Source organism: Oryctolagus cuniculus, chromosome 7 (assembly GCF_051225735.1).
Source record: "Oryctolagus cuniculus isolate XC-2025 breed Fujian yellow rabbit chromosome 7, ASM5122573v1, whole genome shotgun sequence".
Taxonomy (NCBI): domain Eukaryota; kingdom Metazoa; phylum Chordata; class Mammalia; order Lagomorpha; family Leporidae; genus Oryctolagus; species Oryctolagus cuniculus.
In genome coordinates, this window is record NC_142873.1 from 156,720,492 (window position 1) to 156,740,765 (window position 20,274).

At 54.7% G+C, this 20,274-nt stretch overlaps 1 protein-coding gene across 1 annotated transcript; it reads left to right on the forward strand.

The window, feature by feature from the left end:
• The first annotated feature begins 903 nt into the window (after positions 1-903).
• On the forward strand, positions 904-17,365 carry LOC100349193 (arylacetamide deacetylase-like 4). The gene is made up of 4 exons (XM_002721512.6): positions 904-1,071; positions 6,872-7,088; positions 10,753-10,816; positions 16,296-17,365. The coding sequence occupies exons 1-4, from the start codon at positions 904-906 to the stop codon at positions 17,068-17,070; spliced, it is 1,224 nt and encodes a 407-aa protein (XP_002721558.2). The 3' UTR covers positions 17,071-17,365.
• The last annotated feature ends 2,909 nt before the right edge of the window (positions 17,366-20,274 follow it).

Here is a 20,274-nt window from a genome sequence, read left to right on the forward strand (position 1 = left end):
ATTTCCCGCACAGTGCGTGATGTGGAATACTCCTGAATGAAGCTAAAATGGAGGTTCCCTCTAGCCCACTGGTGAAGAAGGGATTCCAATGCTGTTACAATAGCGACTGGCTCAGTCTGGCAGGCAGCTATGCCCAGGGCGGGTCAGGAGCAGAGGGAGGCTCCTGGTGGTGGGATCCTCTCCTGTTGTGGTCTGCGCACCCATCAGGGCGGTGGGTACCCGGTGGCCATCAGTCCCCAGGGTCCTGTGGCGGGGGGGGGCTGCCTCTACTCATCTGGACCCTGCTCATTGGGGCAGGCAGAGTGGGGCTCCGGAGAAGCCAGGGAAGGAAGAGGTGGAGGGCTGTGGGCTCGGTTTTCCCATGAAAGGTGCAGCCACAGGAGTCGCCCAGGGCCACTGTGGCAGGGCTCCCGCTGGGCAGGAGGAGCAGCGCTGGGCCCACTGTCAGCATGAGGCTGGGGAGACAGACCAGGCTGTCAGCAGGAGAGCCTGCACACCTGTGTGGGTCACACCGGGTGCAGGGGGACAGAAGGGGCGACTGGGGCAGGATCAGCGCTTCTTCAGCTGGGCTGATCTTGGCACTCCCTAATCAGCGATTTTACAGCTCAGGGAAGAGCCATAGGGCACCTTCCTTTCACCTGCCCATTTGCCCAATCTCCCAGGAGTCCGGCCAGGGTTTGGCCCCTGTCCCAGACCCCATCACAGTCCCTCAGGGAGGTGGACGTTGGGTGTCAGGTGGTGTGGAGTAGCCCGGCCCTCCCCACGGGGTGATGACTGCGCAGGGCACTGCTGCCTGTGTGGAACAGAGACCTCGAAGGACCCCGACAGTTACAAGGGGCCTGAGTCTGCTGCTGGGAGCCCAGGCGACAGCCTCTCCTGCAGGTACCGGAGGGGCGGAGCACCATGCTCTCCTGGCTGGCGGTCCTCCTCGCCGCTGTGTGCGTCCTGAGCCTGGGGGTCAACTCCTGGGTGCTCAGGGAGCACTGTCTGACCACCGAAATCCCATCTACCATCAGCCACCCGCTGAAGCTCTGGACTCTGTACTACGCGTTCCTGCTCTTAGTAACATGGGTAAAGTTTTATCTGTTTATGCCATGACCTGCTAAGGGCTGAGACGCTCTGGCTAGATGACAGTGGACTGGGGGAGGCATTTGCAAGGGGCTACACAGTAGTGAAAGGATGGACGATCAAGTTTTTTTTTTGTTTGTTTGTTTTTGTTTTTTTTTTTGTTTGTTTGTTTGTTTGTTTGTTTTTTTTGACAGGCAGAGTGGACAGTGAGAGAGAGAGAGAGAGAGAGAGAAAGGTCTTCCTTTGCCGTTGGTTCACCCTCCAATGGCCGCCATGGCCGGCGCACTGCGGCCGGCGCACCGCGCTGATCCGAAGGCAGGAGCCAGGTACTTACCCTGGTCTCCCATGGGGTGCAGGGCCCAAGCACCTGGGCCATCCTCCACTGCACTCCCTGGCCACAGCAGAGAGCTGGCCTGGAAGAGGGGCAACCGGGACAGAATCCGGCGCCCCAACCGGGACTAGAACCCGGTATGCCGGCGCCGCAAGGCAGAGGATTAGCCTAGTGAGCCGCGGCGCTGGCCACGATCAAGTTTTATGTGCCGGACATTGCGCTGAGGGCTTGTGGAAGGGCTGACGGCAGCCAGTGTAGACAACATCCCAGTGGGTTCTCGATGTGTCTGTGTTAATAGATCATACAAGGGGCTCTGGATTTACTTTCCAGGCAGAGGTATGGATAAGAGAGAGAAAGCCAGGGAGCTGGGGAGCTTGCTCTGGGGTGGGGGCCCTGCTGGGAGGGGGAATGCCTGCATCAGTCCACACCGGGCTGGGAAAGGCGACTGGTGCTACTCGCTGCTCAGGCAGGGGACTTGTGCGGTGACCGAGCACCGTGGCTTGGAGCCTGGCAACGCACTCAGGTCGGATGCTTAGGACCGGTGGTGGGGAAGCACAGACTAGGGCCCAAGGCCCCCAGGCCGTGAATGCTGGCCTCTCACAGCCAGGGCGCAGCGAACACCCCTGCCTCCGCCTCCCAGACTCAGTGCCCCTACCGTCAGCTTCACAGCGGATACTGGAAAGCCAGAGTTACACAGAGAGAGGAGAGGCAGAGAGAAAGAGAGAGAAAGGTCTTCCACCCGCTGGTTCACTCCCCAATTGGCCGCAACGGCCAGAGCTGCGCCAATCCGAAGCCAGGAGCTAGGAGCTTCCTCCAGGTCTCCCACATGGGTGCAGGGGCCCAAGGACCTGGGCCATCACTTCCACTACTTTCCCAGGCCATATCAGGGAGCTGGATCAGAAGTGGAGCAGCCGGAACTCAAAGTGGCGTCCATATGGGATGCTGGCACTTCAGGCGGTAGCTTTACCCACTATGACACAGCTCTGGCCCGGGATATTAGTATTTTCACGCTTTATAGAATATTAGTATTTTCAGCCAGCGCTGCAGCTCACTAGGCTAATCCTCCGCCTTGCGGCGCCGGCACACCGGGTTCTAGTCCCGGTTGGGGCACCGGATTCTGTCCCGGTTGCCCCTCTTCCAGGCCAGCTCTCTGCTGTGGCCCGGGAGTGCAGTGGAGGATGGCCCAGGTGCTTGGGCCCTGCACCCACATGGGAGACCAGGAGAAGCTCCTGGTTTCGGATCAGCGTGGTGTGCCGGCCACAGCGCGCTGGCCGCAGCAGTCAATAGGGGATAAACCAACAGAAAAGGAAGCCCTTTCTCTCTGTTTCTCTCTCACTGTCCACTCTGCCTGTCAAAAAAAAAAAAAAAAAAAAACCAATATTAGTATTTTCAAATGTCCTGTGCGGGAGGTGGAGGAGGAGGGTTCTAGAAAGAAATCAAAATCCCCAAAGCAGTGAGGCCTGAGAATTTATATACCGTTTTGACAAAGAAGATTAAATTTTGGGAGAAGTGAGAAGACAAAGGCAAAAGGATTCAGGCTTTTAGGGGTGGCAGACTGTGAAGGTAAACCTATGGGAAACACGGAACACAGGGGTTGTTTCTGCTAAGCTCTGTATTGTGTATTCCTCTTAGAGGAGTCTCAGGACTGCCAGGGTCTGGAGTCATCTCCTGCCCCGCACGCAGGAGAGAGCTGAGGCGACGTCTCCATAGAGAGCCGTTTACGTCTTGCTGATAGGCACGTCAGGGCAGTGCAGAGAGGCTCTTGCTCCTGCTGTTTCTCAACTTTCTTCAGCTCAGAATAATCCTTACGTCTAAGTGGTGTATCTGCCCTTGCGCATTCTGATCCTGCCACAGCCGGCACATTGCATCTCCACATTGCATCTCGGCTCATCTCCCGAGACCGGTGCAATCTGATTGCCCACCTCTGGCAGACCCAGTCACCTGCCCCACATCAGAAGCTAAGTAGGTGTAGAGCCAGCTTGTGGGCCCAGGAGTCCGGCTGGCGCACACAGCCCACAGTCTGACGCGCTGACACTGGTGTGTGCTTCCTCACACCACTCTAGAAGGGGGGACCCGAGTTGCCAGAGGGGCCCTGCTGAGGACCCATGTGGAGTCGCAGCCGCATACTGGGGTCGGAGGTGCCACGCGCACAGTCGACCTCAACTGCACTACTTCTGCCGCCCCAGCGGACACGAGCAAGGTCTGGAGAGTTTCGTTTGTTCCAAATGGGCAGAGGCCAGGAATGCTGCCAAGCAGCCTGACAGGCACAGGACGGCCCCACGGGAAAGCCTTGCCAATGCCATCCAGGGTGAGGAACCTTAGTGTGTAAGGAGAAGGTCCCGTGGGCTTTGCTTGCCGTCGGGCAGACCGGCGGGGTTCAAGTCACTTTCTACGGGAGAGCCGTGAACTCTCTTAATCTTCGGCTTCCTCAGCAGGGAAATTGAGAGTCACTGGGGCCACCTGCAAAGTTCTCTCTAGAGCCTGGCACTGTGCAGGTTACAGGAAATCGCCCCAGCCAGGCAGTGGTGGCCGCGAAAGCGCTCAGTGAACAAATTGTCACACCTAAGAGAGGTGAGGATGCAGCCCAGCAACACAAGGGGCAGACGTGCCTCCGTGTTTCCTAGTTCTCTGCTGGGATTCTGTCTTGAAGCTGACAGCTGGGCCAGTGGGGAGACTGCCCACTCAGCCAGCCAGGCCCCTGATCTGAGCGCAGCCACTGGGCCACTCAGAGAAGCTTCTTAATAGCTCTACATCTTGGTGATCACATCCATGAAATATGTTCCCTTTCATTTTAAAATTTTCTGATTTCATTAAGCGAACCTGATCCTATCCTGGAACTGAGATTATGTTTAAAAACCAAAGTATTTGCTTGTTTGAAAGGCAGAGCATCAGGGAGAGACAGGGAGAGATGGAGAGGCAGACACATCTTCCAGCCACGGGTTCCTCCCAAATGACCACAACAGCCAGGTTCTCCAGGGGGAATCCAGAAGCCCAGAGCTCTATGTGGGTCTCACCAACGTCTCAGGGGTTGAACCACTTGGGCCATCAGCGACTGCCTTTCCAGGCACGAGAGCAGAGGCTGGACGGGAAGCGGGGAACTGGGCCTCAGCTGGAGGTCCAGTGTGGGAAGTGGTTGTCACAAGTGGGGCCTAACCACGGGCCTCGCCGGCCTGAGCTGACTTCCTGTAGCTGTCCTTGCTCCGCTGTCTTGGGCTTGCTGCCCTTGGGCTCCTGAAGCAGGTGTGTGAGCACCACCTCCTCCCCTGAGACCCACGGAATCTGCAGGTGGCTCAGGGGGCACGGGTCAGGCTTCTGCTAGTGCAGGGCGCTCTGCTGCAGGTAGGCTGGGCAGGTGGGGAGGGATCGGTGGGCTCTGCCAGCCCACGCCATGGGGGAGGCTCAGGAAATCCTGTTCCCAGTCCAGCTGAGAAAGACAAGGGGAGAACATGGGCCATTTGCTAGCTTCTCCCAATAAACACAGACTGGCACACCGTGAGCCGGGGACCCTGCTGTCACAGACGTCACCCGGCTGCGGGATGCCTTCTCTTCATCCTGTTGAATAATAAAACGCCCAGGGCTGGGTTCTTCGGACAGTAATGTTTCTGTAGCACACGGTTTTGGTGTCTGCACCTCCAAGACCGGGAGCGCCTTCTGGCTGGTCTCAGGGAGACCCTCAGGACTGACGCCCTCACAGCGGTGGGGCAGAGATCACACGCCAAGACAGGAAGTGGCAGAGAGGGGCAGAGGTCAGGCTTGTCCTCGTTGTAACAACTGGCTGGGTGGGAACTTAGTCAGGACCCAGAGACCAACATGGGTCCCTTCTGGAGGTTGAACCCCCAATGGTGCAATCACCGTCCACTCCCCCACTTCCTAGGGGTCCCTGCAGCTCGAGACACTGTCCCATGGAGGACCAAGCTCCAGCACACCGCTCTTCCAGGGCCACACTCAGACATGGCCACAACCAGCAGTGGTCCACAAAGGTCCGGCACAAGAGTTTATCCCACTCAGCGTGTGCATACTGGGTGCACCTGCCAGGCCAGAGCCAGCCAGGCTCGGAGGCTCCAGTGGCGAATGAAAAGGACCACGGTCTTGCAAGGGGCTCCCGCTCAGCGAGTGCAGTGGACAGCACGGAGCTCTCCTTCTCATGGCAGATGGACAACCCCCCAGACCCAGCATCCATGAAGACAGCCAGTGCCAGTGACCAAGACAGCTATGGACAGGAAAATGGGAGAAGGCAGGAGGCAGTGGGAGGGGTCCCTGGTGGGTCTGTAGGGACCCTGCCTCACACACAGGCGACGTCTGCACCTGCTGCAGAGGGTGGTGAGGCATCTGTGGGACGTGGGTCCCCTAGGGCAGGTGTGTTCAGGGAGCAGCCATGAGGCCAGCAGGTCTGGGACCGCACAGAAGGGGGAGCAGAGAGCCGACACCAGGGAGGCCGTGGGTGGGGAAGGGTGGGGACCCCAGGGCCTTCTGAGGTCTTTAGGGCCTGCCTGAGGGACACGGGAGCCCAGGTGGATGAAGTGCTGTGTGTCCCCACGGGCTGCGTGTGTGCAGATGAATCCGCCTGCCGAATCCCCTGTGGGGGTGCAGTCCCAGGCACGCTTGGCAAGGAGCTCACTGACTAATGGGGGGCGGGGTTCGGGCTGCCGGGTTCAGGCCCACCCTCTGCACCTTCGGGAATGGAACGTTGCCACCCCCCGGGCAGCCCTGGGCCCTCGGCTCCCGCGGTGCCGCCTGGCACAGAGAGGGCCCCGCCCCGCACTGGGCCTGCTCCTGAGATGGCAGCTTGGGCAGCTGGCCTCTGCCGCGTGTGTTCTGAGGCCATTGTGTAAGGATCCTTAACTCCTGATCCACCCGGAAACCCTGGAGGGCCCTTTCCCGAGTCCCACGCGCTGGCTGACCCGAGATGAGGTGGTGATACTGACCTGAAGCCACCCCGCCTCAGGCAGCTGTCGGAGCTCTCCGGGTGCATGGCCTGCGCGGCAGGGGCGCGGCTGGGGACCGTTCCTGGGTCAGCCATTCCGCTGACCACTCCTGGATCTGCCAGGGACCGGGTTGGACCAAGGGCCCGTGTGCAATCCCAAGGTGACCCTGCACCTGGAAGCCAAGACTTCGCCTGGGTGTTGTTGTGTAACTGGCCAAGGCGTTATCTGCGGGCCCCGAAGTCCTGCCTGGTGGGAAGTGGAGGAGCCAGCTCGGGATCCAGCCTCGCTGGGCCCGCGGTGCCCTGTGCAGAGCCAGGCGGAAGGCGCCTGGTCAGGACTCTCCCTGCCCTGCTCTCCACAACCCCTGCTCCTCACATCCTCCTGCCTGAGGCGAAACCCAAGCCAGGGGGCCTCAAACAGCCGCAGTGCCCTGCATGCCCACTTGCGACAGACAGCGAGGGTGGACAGCACCTCCTGGGCGGAAGGACCCCTTCTTTCTCTGCTCGCTCACCCACTCTCACTCTCTCTCCTTCCACCTTTCCCACAGGGGGAGATTTTTGAGATGCTTGGAATTTGCACCATGTTTAAATTTATCCGCTTTTTACACGACCTACTGCCGATAAGAAAGGACCCCCAGGTGGCGGTGACCAACCTGCGTTTCGGCTCGGTGCCCGTGAGGCTGTTCCAGCCCACGGCCCCGTCCTCCGGCCCCCGGCGAGGCATCATCTTCTACCACGGTGGGGGATCCGTGTTCGGGAGTCTGGGTAAGGAGCCTCCACGGGTTCAGACGTCAGGGGTTCAAATCCGAGCCCAGCGCTGCCCCGTCTCCCTGGAGCGCCCCACAGGAGTAACAGAGCCACCACCGCCTGGAGGAGCCGTCCCGGGAGCCCAGACCGTGCGGGGATGCAGCCTCCGGGGAAATCAGCCTACAAGGAATGGGAGGGTCATGGTGGGGCCAGGGCTGTCCCAGCGGGGCTGTGGGCCCTGTGAGGACGCCTCCCCTCCTCCCCACCACAGCTGTCCTGCTGTCCGGTCTGCCCCACAGTGGGCTCAGACCTGCGCATTTCCTTCCGGCTCTGAGCAGCGCTGGGGGCCGAGACCCCACTTCTCCTTACGGCTGCTTCACCCTGGGCCCTGGCCACAGGGCTCCGACTCTCCTCTTGCCCCGCACACTCTGGTCATCAGACGGCAGATGGAGGGGTCTCTGAGATCGACCCATCAGAGCTCGTCATCTGGTGATTAAGTCGCACCCGGGCCCCTCTGTGAAGCCCACTCCCACAGCTGTGAGCCTCTGACCCAGCTGGCGCTGCCCACCGAGGGCACCCGGTCCCACGTGGCTGCCCCCTGCCTTCCCTGTGCTCAGCTAAGGCTCTCATGCCGCGGACACGCGGGCTCCTCCCCCTGGGGCCTCTGCACTTGCTGTTTGCTGGGATTCCCGAGTCCCACCTCCCCCGCGCAGTGTTGACCACCCTCACTGCTCCCAGGTCCCTCCCCAGAGCCCCGCCCCCCAGCATCTCATCTAAAGAACGCTCCCTGCCCACCTGCCGCCCCGCCCTCTCTCTGTCCCCCCACCCCCACCCCGACACTGTCCTTGTCATGTTCTTTCCTGCACTCGTCCCAGCCTGAACTTACCCGCTCCTGCTGGTGTCTCCCTGCTCGCTGTCTGTCTCCGCCACTGGGAAAGGGAGCGCCCAGCGCCCAGAGAACACCCCGCTTCCTCCGCGGCAGGGTCCTGCTCCCTGTCTATTGTCCTAGTGTTCTGAATGCGTGCAGGCTGACGGCGGGGTTTGTGGACGATGTACGCACAGGTGGAAGCATGGGCACGCGGGAGCCGGCCTGGCCATGTACACAGGCGGACCTCTCCCCTCCATGGGAGTAGCTTCTCCGAGACGCAGGTGCACCGGCTGCCACCTGATGGCGGGTGGCAGTGTTGGCTCTGGCTCTGAGCACACAGGGCGCCAGGGGCCTCCCTGTCCGACAAGACCTGGACTACCCCCACCAAGGGCCGCCCTGGTCCCAGACCACTCTTCTGTTTCAGTCGCTGCCGCGCCCTCACCACGTGTGTGTGGGGGTGTTCTCCGCCCCCGTTGAGGGTGACGTCACTTCCATAGGCGGACCCGAGGTTGCCCAGCAACAACAGGGGCTTTCCAAAAGTTCGTGGACAGTGGAGTTCCAGTGAGTGTATTCGGTGCTAAAAAGCTTGGCAATCCATGCCTAGTTATCACGACACGGGTTCCCGGGAACTGTGAAGCCCTCGTGGTTACTGAGCGCTTCCTGAGAGTCCGACCCCATCCAGGCACAGGGGACAGGCGGGGCACAGGGAGGAGCCAGGCCCGGCCTTTCTGCACCTGTGAGGTGAGGGAGGGGCCTGGAGAGCGATGGGAGAGCTCACAGGCAGGGTGTGGCCTAGAACGGTGCCCCAGGAGCCAGGACACAGAGGGACGCAGGGCCCCGCGCATCCCCATGGTCAGAGAACCCACGGAGAAGTGAGAACTCGATCCCTGGCCCCAGGATGAGGAGAGGCCAGCTGTAGGGGGCCTGGGGAAGTGCATCTGAGCCAGGGCCAGGACGAGGTTGAGAATGAGGCCACTGCCCCAGACTCCACACTGAAAACCAGAAACTCAGCCAGGGCACAGGTAACATGCACCTTCATACCACACACACTAACGTGGCATCTCCATACCACACACACATAACATAGCCTCTTCATACCACACACATATAACATGGCATCTCCATGCCAGACACATAACATGGCATCTTCATACCACACACGCTAACATGGCATCTTCATACCACACACACAACATGGCATCTTCATACCACACACACTAACATGGCATCTTCATACCACACACATAACATGGCATCTTCATACCACACACATAACATGGCATCTTCATACCACGCACACATAACATGGCATCTTCATACCACACACACTAATGTAGCATCTTCATACCTCACACATATAACATGCATCCCCATACTACACACATAACATGGCCTCCTCATACCACACACATATAACATGGCCTCCTCATACCACACACATAACGTGTCCTCTTCATACCACACACACATAACGTGGCATCTCCACACCACACACAGATAACATGGCATCTCCATACCACACATATAACTCAGCCTCTTCATACCATACACGCATAACATGGCTTCTTCATATCATGTATTTTTTAAATGTGTTGATACAAAAACTTCCCTGGTGAACACAACATCAAATATCACTGAGGGCAGAGCCCACCGAGGCTGAGTGAGGTCCGCACGCCAGGAGGGCCTAACGGCGGGGGCTCCGTTCCTCCTGGAATTCTGCATCAGTTTGGGATGGTAGAGTCGCGCACCCAAGTGTCTCTGTCTGGTCACCGAGTGTCCTGTCGTCTGGCTTCTGTGCCCAAGGCGGATGCCCCATTTTCTCCCCGAGTCCCACCCACAGCAGGTGCAAAGCTCTGATACGGGAGCGGCCTGGCCAGCTTGAGGGAAGGCAGAGAGGCAGGAGGCAGCACCAGGCTGAGGCTGGACAGTGGGCCAGGCCCAGCTCCTGGTGGCCACAGAGGGCTCCACCTTGGCTGTGTTGCAGTCACCTGGGAGCTCTTAGCCCCAGGCATGTGCAGCCCCCACAGCAGGCTGACTCCTCTCGGTGAGGCCCAGGCATCCCTGTGGTTCTAAAGTTGCCGGCGACGCCAGAGTGCAGCCAGGGCTGAGAGTCATGGTGGAGAGTAGCAGGCGCGGGCACCGAGCATCCGAGTCAGTCACTGCCCTCCGAGCTCCACTCCCGGCTGCACCGTCCTCACCTCGCAGCCCTGCACGGGCAAGCCGTGCACCGCCTCTGCCACCCCCGAGCCCTGATGCCCGCACCCCACTCCCGAGATTCTGCTCTCTGGGCGTGGGGTTCAGCCTGGCCGTGAGCCCTCGTGGACCCGCCCCAGGGCCTCCATGGGCAGCTGAAGCTGAGAACAGCAGAGATTCTGTGCCCCCACTGGGCCTGGACGCCCTGCACACCATGTTACCCGACCTCGCTCAAGCACATCAGGTGTCCCAAGCCGCTGCTGAAACTGTAACGACACCTGCGTGACGTTGGGATAATGTCGTAGGGAGGCAGGCCCTCAAGTCTGGCCGTGGCTCTGTCCATCCCAAATCATCAAGGCTCCATGGCCCTCAGATGCCCCCCAGTGTGAGCAAACACTGCAGGAGGTCAGCTCCCGGTGCCCTTGACGTCCAGGGACAGGGCTGACGTCAGCTGGGCATGGCTTGTGGGCTTTGTCCCTGCTGAGGTGGCCAGAGTCACTTCAGAGGATCCAGGCACAGGGACAAAGACGGGATGTCACACCACGCCTCCTTTGTCACCTGGCTCTCCCTGGGCGCGGTGGCAACGCGAGATCCCTCTCACAGCACTGTCTCGTCTTGCAGATTTCTACCACAATCTGTGCAGCTTCCTGGCCCGGGAGACCGACTCTGTGCTACTCTTAGTTGGGTGAGTTGCTGGAGACAGCGGTGGGTGTTCCATGGAGGGGAGACGTGGGGGTATTCCTGGGTGAATGAAGGACAGAAAGAGGCTCTGCAGAGCAGCAGGCACTCCTGCAAGTCCCCCACCTCCATCCCGAGACAGGTGCAGCACAGCTCAGAATAGCAAGAGTAAGGGCTGGCATCAGTGAAAAATGGTGCCATTGTGAATATTAGGTTACATTGCAAGATGTCACAGAGGCATTGAACAACTGAACTGGCAGGCAATACCACAATGAGAATACATTTTAGTCATATAAAATTACACAAAAATTTCTAAAAAATTATATAAGCCTAATGCCTCTACAAATATAAATAAACACAAGGTGCACCAGCACTGTGGCTCAGAGGGTTAAGTGCCACCCACAATGCTGATATCCCATATAGGAACGCTGGTTCAAGTCTTGGCTGCTCTGCTTCCAATCCAGCTCCCTGCTAATGCACCTGAGAAAGTAGCAGAAGTTGGCCCAAGTGCACCCATGTGGGGAACCTGGATGGACTTCCAGGCTCCTTGCTCAGGTCTAATTCAGCACCAGCCTTGCAGCCACTTTGGAGCAAACCAGTGGATGGAAAATCTATTTCTCTCTCTGTTTCTCCCTCTCTGTATATCAATCTGCCCTTCAAATAAATAAAATAAATCTTTTACAACAGAAATAAGGCACAAGACAACAACATGAAAACAAAAAGGAAAGCTAGGTACAGGGCTTAGAGTAACCCTTTGTAGGTTCAGGAAGGCATCCAGTTGGAAGATACAACTTTTTTTAAACATCTTACATTAATGTTCAACCACTTACCTTTTAAAAAAATTCCATGCAAGTTATACAAATTTTATGTATTTCATATACACAGATTCAGGACACAGTGATGCCTCCCATTCTGCCCTCGCTCCCCACCATGCTCCAACCCTTCTTCCTCCTCCCTCTCCTATGCTTGCTCTTAATTTTTACAAATATCTATTTTCAGTTTACTTTATACTCATAAGATTAACCCTACACTCTGATTAACCCATCACCGAATATGAATAAAAAAAAAAAAACACTGTTCCTCAACAGTCGACACAAGGGCTGTAAATGATCATCAAATCTCAAAATGTCAATTTCACTCCTATACATTACCTTCAAGGTACCCTATTAGTTACCACAGATCAGGGGAAACATATGGTATTTGCCTTTTTGGGAATGGGTTGTTTTATTAAGTATAATGGTTTCCAGTTGCATCCATTTTGTTGCAAAAGACAGGGTTTCATTTTTTTACCTCTGAATAATATTCCATAGTGTATATATCCCATAATTTCTTTTTCCAGTCATCAGTTGATAGACATCTGGGTTTATTCCATATCTTAGCTATTGTGAATTGAACTATAATGAACATGGGGGTACAGATCACTCTTTCATATGCTGGTTTCATTTCATTTGGGTAAATTCCCAGGACTGAGAAGGCTAGTAGGTCTAGATTCAAATTTCTGACAGCGCCGTGGCTCAATAGGTTAATCCTCCGCCTGCAGCGCCAGCACACCGGGTTCTAGTCCCAGTCAGGGCGCCAGATTCTGTCCTGGTTGCTCCTCTTCCTGTCCAGCTCTCTGCTGTGGCCCGGGAGTGCAGTGGAGGATGGCCCAAGTGCTTGGGCCCTGCACCCGCATGGGAGACCAGGAGAAACACCTGGCTCCTGGCTTCGGATCAGTGCGGTGTGCCGGCTGTAGCGGCCATTGAGGGGTGAACCAACGGAAAAATGAAGACCTTAATCTCTGTCTCTCTCTCTCTCACTGTCCACTCTGCCTGTCAATAAATAAATAAATAAATAAATAAATAAATAAATAAAAAGATTCAAATTTCTGAGATATCTCCACACTGTCTTGCAGAATGACTGCACCAGTTTACATTCTCACAAACAGTGGGTTAAAATACCTTTTTTTCCACATCCTCACCATCATTTATTGTTTGTTGATTCTAACTGGGGTGAGGTGAAACCTCATTGTGGTTTTGATTTGCATTTCCCTGATGGCTAGTGATCTGAACATTTTTTTCATGTGTCTGTTGCCATTTGAATTTCCTCTTTTGAAAAAATGCCTGTTCAAGTCCTTTGCCCATTTCTTAACTGGATTGTTTGCTTTATTGTTGTTGAGTTTCTTGAGCTCTTTAGAGAGTCTAGATATTAATCCTTTATCAGTTGCATAGTTTTTAAATATTTTCTCCCATTCCGCTGGTTTCCTCTTCACTGTGCTGAGTGTTTCTTTTGCAGTGAAGAAGCTTCTCAGCTTAATGTATTCCTATTTTTCAATTTTGGCTTTGATTTCTTGTGCTTCTGGGTTCTTTTCCATGAAGTCTGTGCCTAGGCCAATGTCTTGCAGAGTTTCCCCAATGTTCTCTAGTAATTTGATGGTATTGGGTCATAGATTTAGGTACTTGACTCATTTTGAGTGGATTTTTGTGTGAAGTGTAAGGTAGGTATCTTGTTTCATACTTCTGCACCTGGGGATCCAGTTTTCCCAGCACCATTTGTTGAAGAGACTGTCCTTGCTCCAGAGATTGATTTTAGCTCCTTTATCAAGAGATAAATTGGTTGTAGATGTGTGGATTGATTTCTGGAGTTTCCATTCTGTTCCATTTGTTGAACCTGTCTAATTTTTTGCCAGTACCAGGCTATATTGATTATAACTGCCTTATAGTGTGTTTTAAAATCTGGTATTGTGATATCTTTGGCTTTGTTTTTGTTGTATAAGATTGCTTTAGCTATTCAGGGTCTCTTGTGTTTCCATATGAATTTTAGCATCATTTTTTCTAGATCTGAGAAAAATGTCATAGGTATTTTTATTAGGATTGCATTAATTATGTAAATTGTATGGACATTTTGATGATATTAATTCTTCAAAGCCACTAACATGGAAGATTTTTCCATTTTTTTTGTGTGTGTGTGTGTCTTCTGTTTCTTTAAAGTTTTATAATTCTCATCATAGAAATCTTTGACATTCTTACTTAAATTTATTCCAAAGTATTTCATGTTTTGTAGTTATTCTGAATGGGATTGATCTTAGAAGTTCTTTCTCAGCCATAGCATTGTCTGTGTATACAAAGGCTATTGATTTTGGTGTGTAAATTTTACATTCTGCCGCTTTATCAAACTCTTTTATGAGTTCCAGTTGTCTCTTAGGGAAGCCTTTTGGTTCCTCTATAAAGAATTATGTCATCTGCAAATAGGGATAGTTCAACTTCTTCCTTTCCAGTTTGTATCTCTCTGATTTCTTTTTCTTGTCTACTGGCTCTGACTAAAACTTTACAGGACTACACTGAATAGCAATGGTGAGAATGGGCATCCTTGTCGGGTTCTGGATCTTAGTGGAAATGCTTCCAACTTCTCCCCATTCAGTAAGATGCTGGATATGGGTTTGCCATAAATTGCCTTGATTGTGTTGAGGAATATTTCTTCTATATGCAATTTGCTTAAAGTTTTCATCATGAAAGGATGTTGTATTTTGTCAAATGCTTTCTCTGCACCTACTGAAACAATCACATGGTTTTTGTTCTTCACTTTGTTTATATGATGTATCACAGATATGGATTTGCAAATGTTGAACCATCCCTGCATACCAGGAATAAATCACACTTGATCTAGGGGAACGATCTTTATGATGGGTTTGATTAGCTAGTGTTTTGTTGCAGATTTTTTGCATCTATGTTTATCAGGGATATTGGTCTATAGTTCTTTTTCTGTTGTATCTTTTTCTGGTTTAGGAATTAAAGTGATACTGTCTTCAAAGAAGGAGGTTGGAGGATTCCTTCACTTTGAATTGTTCTGAATAGCTTGAGAAGAATTGGAATAAGTTCTTTAAATGTCTAGTAGAATTCAGTAGTGAAGCCATTCAGTCCTGGGCTTTTCTTTGTTGGAAGGTCTTTATACTGATTCAATCTCTGTCTTGGTTATTGATCTGTTTAGGTTTTCTGTGTATTCATGACTCAATTCTGGTAGATTGCATGTGTCCAGGAATCTATCCATTTCATCTAGATTTTCCAATTAGTTGGCATACAGTTCTTTGTAGTAATTTCTGATGATTCTTTTTATTTCTGTGTATCTGTTATTACAGTTCTTTTTTTTTTTTTTTGACAGGAAGAGTGGACAGTGAGAGAGAGAGACAGAGAGAAAGGTCTTCCTCTTGCCATTGGTTCACCCTCCAATGGCCACTGTGGCTGGTGCGCTGTGGCTGGCGCACCGTGCTGATCTGATGGCAGGAGCCAGGTACTTATCCTGGTCTCCCATGGGGTGCAGGGCCCAAGCACTTGGGCCATCCTCCACTGCACTCCCAGGCCATAGCAGAGAGCTGGCCTGGAAGAGTGGCAACCGGGACAGAATCTGGCGCCCTGACTGGGACTAGAACCCGGTGTGCCAGCGCTGCATGGTGGAAGACTAGCCTATTGAGCCATGGCGCTGGCCACAGTTCTTTTTTTGTTTTTGATTTTATTGACTTGGTTTCTTCTCCATCTTTTTTTTTTTTTGTTAGTTGGGCCAATGGTGTATCAATTTCTTTTTTTTTTTTTTTTTCAAAAAACTAGCTCTTTATTTCACTGATCTTTTGCATTTTTCTTTCAATTTTTTAATTTCTTCTCTAATTTTAATTATTTCTTTCCTCCTACTAATTTTTTTTTGACAGGCAGAATTAGACAGTGAGAGAGAGAGAGAGACAGAGAGAAAGGTCTTCCTTCCATTGGTTCACTACCAAATGGCCACTACTGCTGGCATGCTGTGCCGATCCGAAGCCAGGAGCCAGGCGCTTCCTCCTGGTCTCCCATGCGGGTGCAGGGCCCAAGGACTTGAGCCATGCTCCACTGCCTTCCCGGGCCACAGCAGAGAGCTGGATTGGAAGAGGAGCACCTGGGACAGAACTGGTACCCCGACCAGGACTAGAACCCGGAGTACCAGCACCACAGGCGGAGGATTAGCCTAGTGAGCCGCAGCACTGGCCTCCTCCTACTAATTTTGCATTGGTTTGTTGTTGTTTTTCTAGGTCCTTGATTCATTGATAGCTTAGGAATTTGGTGCCTTTCCAATTTTTATATGCATGCATATAAAATTCTCTCTTAACACTGCTTTTGCTGTATCCCATAAGATTTGATATTTTGATATGTTGTATTATTGCCTTCATTTCCTGAATTTTTTTATTTTTTTATTTCCCTTTTTTATTTTTTATATCCCCTTTTAAAATATTTATTTAGTTATATTTATTTATTTATTTATTTATTTGAGAGGCAGAGTTATAGACAGAGAGGAAGAGACAGAGAAAGAGGTCTTCCTTCCTCTGGTTCACTCCCCAAACGAGGGGACACAATCCTGTCTTAGCAGAGTCATTCTGAGGACCTGGTCAGGTTGTGGTCTCACAAGGGGGGTTGGAGGCGTGGTTCCCACGGTCCCCTGTGACGCATGTCCACACGGGACGGGCCTTGCTCCTATGTCCTCCCCAGGTACCGCAAGCTTCCCGAATACCACAGCCCTATCATCACCAAGGACTGCCTGAACGCCTCCATCCACTTCCTGAAGGCCCTGGACACCTACGGGGTAGACCCCGCCCGAGTAGTGCTCTGCGGAGAGAGCATTGGAGGCGGGGCTGTGGCCGTCACCACCCAGAGCTTGGTGGGGCGCCCGGATCTCCCCCGGATCCGGGCTCAGGTCCTGATTTACCCAGTCATCCAGGTTGTCAATCTGCAGCTGCCATCCTTCCGACAGAACCAAAATGTCCCGTTACTCACTGGCAAGTTCACAGCCAGGTTAATGTGTCGTTATATGAACATCCACCGCTCCTGGCATCGCGCCCTCTTGACGGGTGCTTTCATACCCCCGGAAGCCTGGAGCAAGTACAAGAAGTGGCTCAGCTCGGACAATATCCCCAAGAGGTTCAAAACCAAGAGCCACCAGCCCAGCTTCCCCGCCCCTTTCAACGAGGCCGCCTACCTGGAGATGAAGCACCTTCTGGACGTCGAAAACTGCCCCCTCCTAGCAGAAGACGAGGTCATCGCTCAGCTCCCGGAGGCCTTCGTGGTGAGCTGCGAGAATGACATCCTCCGAGATGACGCCCTGCTCTACAGGAAGCGCCTGGAGGACCAGGGCGTGCCCGTGACCTGGCACCACGCGGAGGACGGCTTCCACGGGTCTGTGATCTTGTTCGATAAGAAGCATCTCTCGTTCCCGTGCTCCCAGGAAATCATGAATGCCGTGGTCTGTTACATAAAGGGCATCTGACGGTGGCCCCAGGTCCCGAGAGGGAGGGGCGGCGTGGCCTTCTGCACCTGCTGGGTCCCTGGGTGCGTACTCGCTGATGGACAGAGATGCTGAGTCAGCGCTAGACCCACGTGGGGAGGCTGAGAAGTAAGCCCAGAACAGTGCCGCGTAGAGTTCAAGTCCATCCCCCTCGCGGGTGGGCAGCCGGTGCTATCCGTCCCACCACTGCCATCATGTGGCAGCTGCAGCAGAGGGGGCAGGGATGCCCTGGTGACTTCTCAGAGCTGTGACACGCATGTATATGCAGAATAAATGCCAACATCTGGTCTCTGTGTCCCCGGTGACTCTGTACCACGATGACGATGCCTGGCGTGGGTCACGGCTCCTGCTGGGACAGGGGTCCCCTGACAGCTTCTGGCTCAAGTGTCACTCAGAGCAACCCCAGCAGGCCTGGGAGATGCTATGGCCACGAACCTTTGGGGCGCGGCCAAAGGCCAAGGGGGAGACAGGGGAAGAGGAAGGGAGGAGGGGAGGAAAGGCTGAGTTTGGGGGGCCCAGGGCAGGGCTGGGTGTGTGGCTCCCCTCTGAACCCCGCCAGCCCAGTGCTGCTGCTGGGCCTTGGCTGTCTTAGGAACCCCTGGGTGCCCTGAGGGGTGGCACCTGCCTCCTCTCTCTGGCAAGCTCACTCCTTTTTCCTTCTGTGGAAAGGCCGTGACCTTGCCTGGCTACGGTCGCTCTCCTTGCTCTCGCGGGAGTGGAGGGGCGGAGAATCGCCGGACTCCAGCTGCGGGAGACCCACGGTGCTGTGTGTCGCGTCCCTCGACCAGCAAGGAAGACACGACCCGAACTCTTCTTCCAGCAGTTTATTCAGGAACCTCTTTCAAACTTTGAATCCCGCGCCCTTTTTTCTCCCCTCCCTCTTATAGCCATCCGCGCACCAATCAAAAGCGGCCAAGTGGCAAGCATTGATTGGTACAGCAACGCGGAAGCCGGAAGGGAGCTCAAACATCTCCTTATTAGGAGATGTTTGTTTCTCGCCAGTCCTTCCGGGGGAAAGGAGCCGGCGCCATCTTTAGGGCGCCGTGCAATGGCTCCCCACAGCTGTGTGCCTGGCCCAGGGCTGCCTCTGCTGGGCAGTCCCACCCCCCGGCTGAAACTCCAGCTACCCTTCCTTTTTTTAAAAAATGTGCTTTTTTATGTTTATTATTTAAATTCATTTTCATCTACTCGAATGACAGAGTGAAAGAAAGACAGACACAGAAAAGTCATCGATCGGCCGGATTAACATAGCTCCACCCAGGGCTCCTGCGTGGGTGGCAGAAGCCCAAGCCCTCACCAGCTGCCTCCAACAATGCATTAGCAGGAAGCTGGGTCAGAGCAGAGAAGCTGGGACTGAAATCGGCACTGCATTCTGGGATGGGCTGGTTGGCATTGGAGGCTTCACCCGGTGCACCATGGCATCGGTCCCCAGGGCCTCCGTTCCCACCACCACAGCCTGCCTGTGAAGATACGAGGGGAGGGACGGGGATTCCACTGGGCCTTGTCCTCGCGAGTGGGGCAGGTGTGCGCAGGGGAATTCGGGTGGAATTCCGGGGTTATGAGCAGACTGATGTCAGGGGCTGAGCCGGCTGCGACAGAAAGCTGCACCAGTGCCCAGCTGCCTCCCAACAACAGCACCCCAGGTGTGCAGCCTAGAACGTCAGGCCTCTGCCATCTCCGCGATCCTCTGTCCATGAGTTGGGGCACGGCTTAGGCTGCTCCTTGGTCTGTGGTCTCACGGGCCTCCGTCAATGTGCAGGGGCCATGGTCTCCCGGGAGGCTCAGCCGGGGGAGGAGCCACCTGTGGGTGAGCTCGTTGGTGGAAGTCAGTCCTTGATGACATCAGCGTTTTCTGGTCCACACTGGGCTTCTCGAGGCCACCTGCTGTGTCTGGCTTCAGCCCCTCATGGCTCTGCGCTGCCTTAAAGCCAGCAAGGGGGAGCCGACAGCAGCGAGGGGGGCCGGAGAGCAGCAAAGGAGGAGCCGACAGCAGCGAGGGGAGCCGACAGCAGCGAGGGGAGCCGACAGCAGCGAGGGGAGCCGACAGCAGCGAGGGGGAGCCGGAAGCAGCGAGGTGTCCCCAGGGTCTGGCTGATGTGGTCCCGACATGTGTTCCCATTCGCACTGCCACCTTTGCTGCATTCTCCTGGTTAGAACAAGCCACAGGTCTCACCCACGCAAAGGGGCCACACCAGAGTGAGGACACCAGGGAGGCATGGCGATCCCGGGGCAGCTAAGGTCTGCCCTTACCCCAGGCCAGTAGGTGCCGGGGCAACACCCAGCCGACTTCTCTGACTAGGAGCGCAGCTGCTCTGCAGTCATCGGCATGACCCCAGGGCCCCTGCAGGAGCCTCGCCCAGGACCTGTCCCCACTCCTCCCCCATGACCTGTCCTCTCTCCTCCCTCAGGACCTGCCCTTTCTCCTCTCCCACGACCTGTCCTCTCTCCTCCCCCGGGAACTGTCTCTCCTCCCCCGGGACCTGTCCCCTCTCTCCTTCCCCAGGACCTGTCCTCTCTCCTCCCCCAGGACCTGTCCTCTCTCCTCCCCCAGGACCTGTCCTCTCTCCTCCCCCAGGACCTGTCCTCTCTCCTCCCTGGGACCTGTCCTCTCTCCTCCCCAGGTTCTGTCCTCTCTCCTCCCCCAGGAGCTGTCCTCTCTCCTCCCCAGGACCTGTCCTCTCTCCTCCCACAGGACCTGTCCTCTCTCCTCCCCAGGACCTTTCTGTCCTCTCTCCTCCCCCGGGACCTGTCCTCTCTCCTCCCACAGGACCTGTCCTCTTTCCTCCCCAGGACCTGTCCTCTCTCCTCCCACAGGACCTGTCCTCTCTCCTCCCCAGGACCTGTCCTCTCTCCTCCCCAGGACCTGTCTGTCCTCTCTCCTCCCCCAGGAGCTGTCTGTCCTCTCTCCTCCCCTAGGAGCTGGTCTCTCTCCTCCCCCAGGTCTAATTCTCCCTTCTCCCACCATGTTGTTCCGTGCGGTCTCCCCAGGAAAATCGCCAGCATTTTCTCTGGTCTCTCCCCAGCCTATTTGGATGCTGGGAACTCTAAGCCCCTCCCATCAGTTAGGGTCCAGTCAGGAGAAAGAAGTCACTGCTGTAGTTGCCTTTTTTTCCCCCCTCTCCCAAGTCTTCTATTTTTTTTTAAAAAAAGATGTATTTATTTATTTGAAAGGCAGAGTTACAGAGC

What these genes read in the sequence shown, in the direction of transcription:
- LOC100349193 (XM_002721512.6), top strand. Translation starts at nt 904, where the DNA reads ATGCTCTCCTGGCTGGCGGTCCTCCTCGCCGCTGTGTGCGTCCTGAGC. An exon ending in TCCTGCTCTTAGTAACATGG is followed by an intron (nt 1,072 to 6,871) that starts GTAAAGTTTTAT and finishes CCTTTCCCACAG; the next exon opens with GGGGAGATTTTTGAGATGCT. An exon ending in ATCCGTGTTCGGGAGTCTGG is followed by an intron (nt 7,089 to 10,752) that starts GTAAGGAGCCTC and finishes CTCGTCTTGCAG; the next exon opens with ATTTCTACCACAATCTGTGC.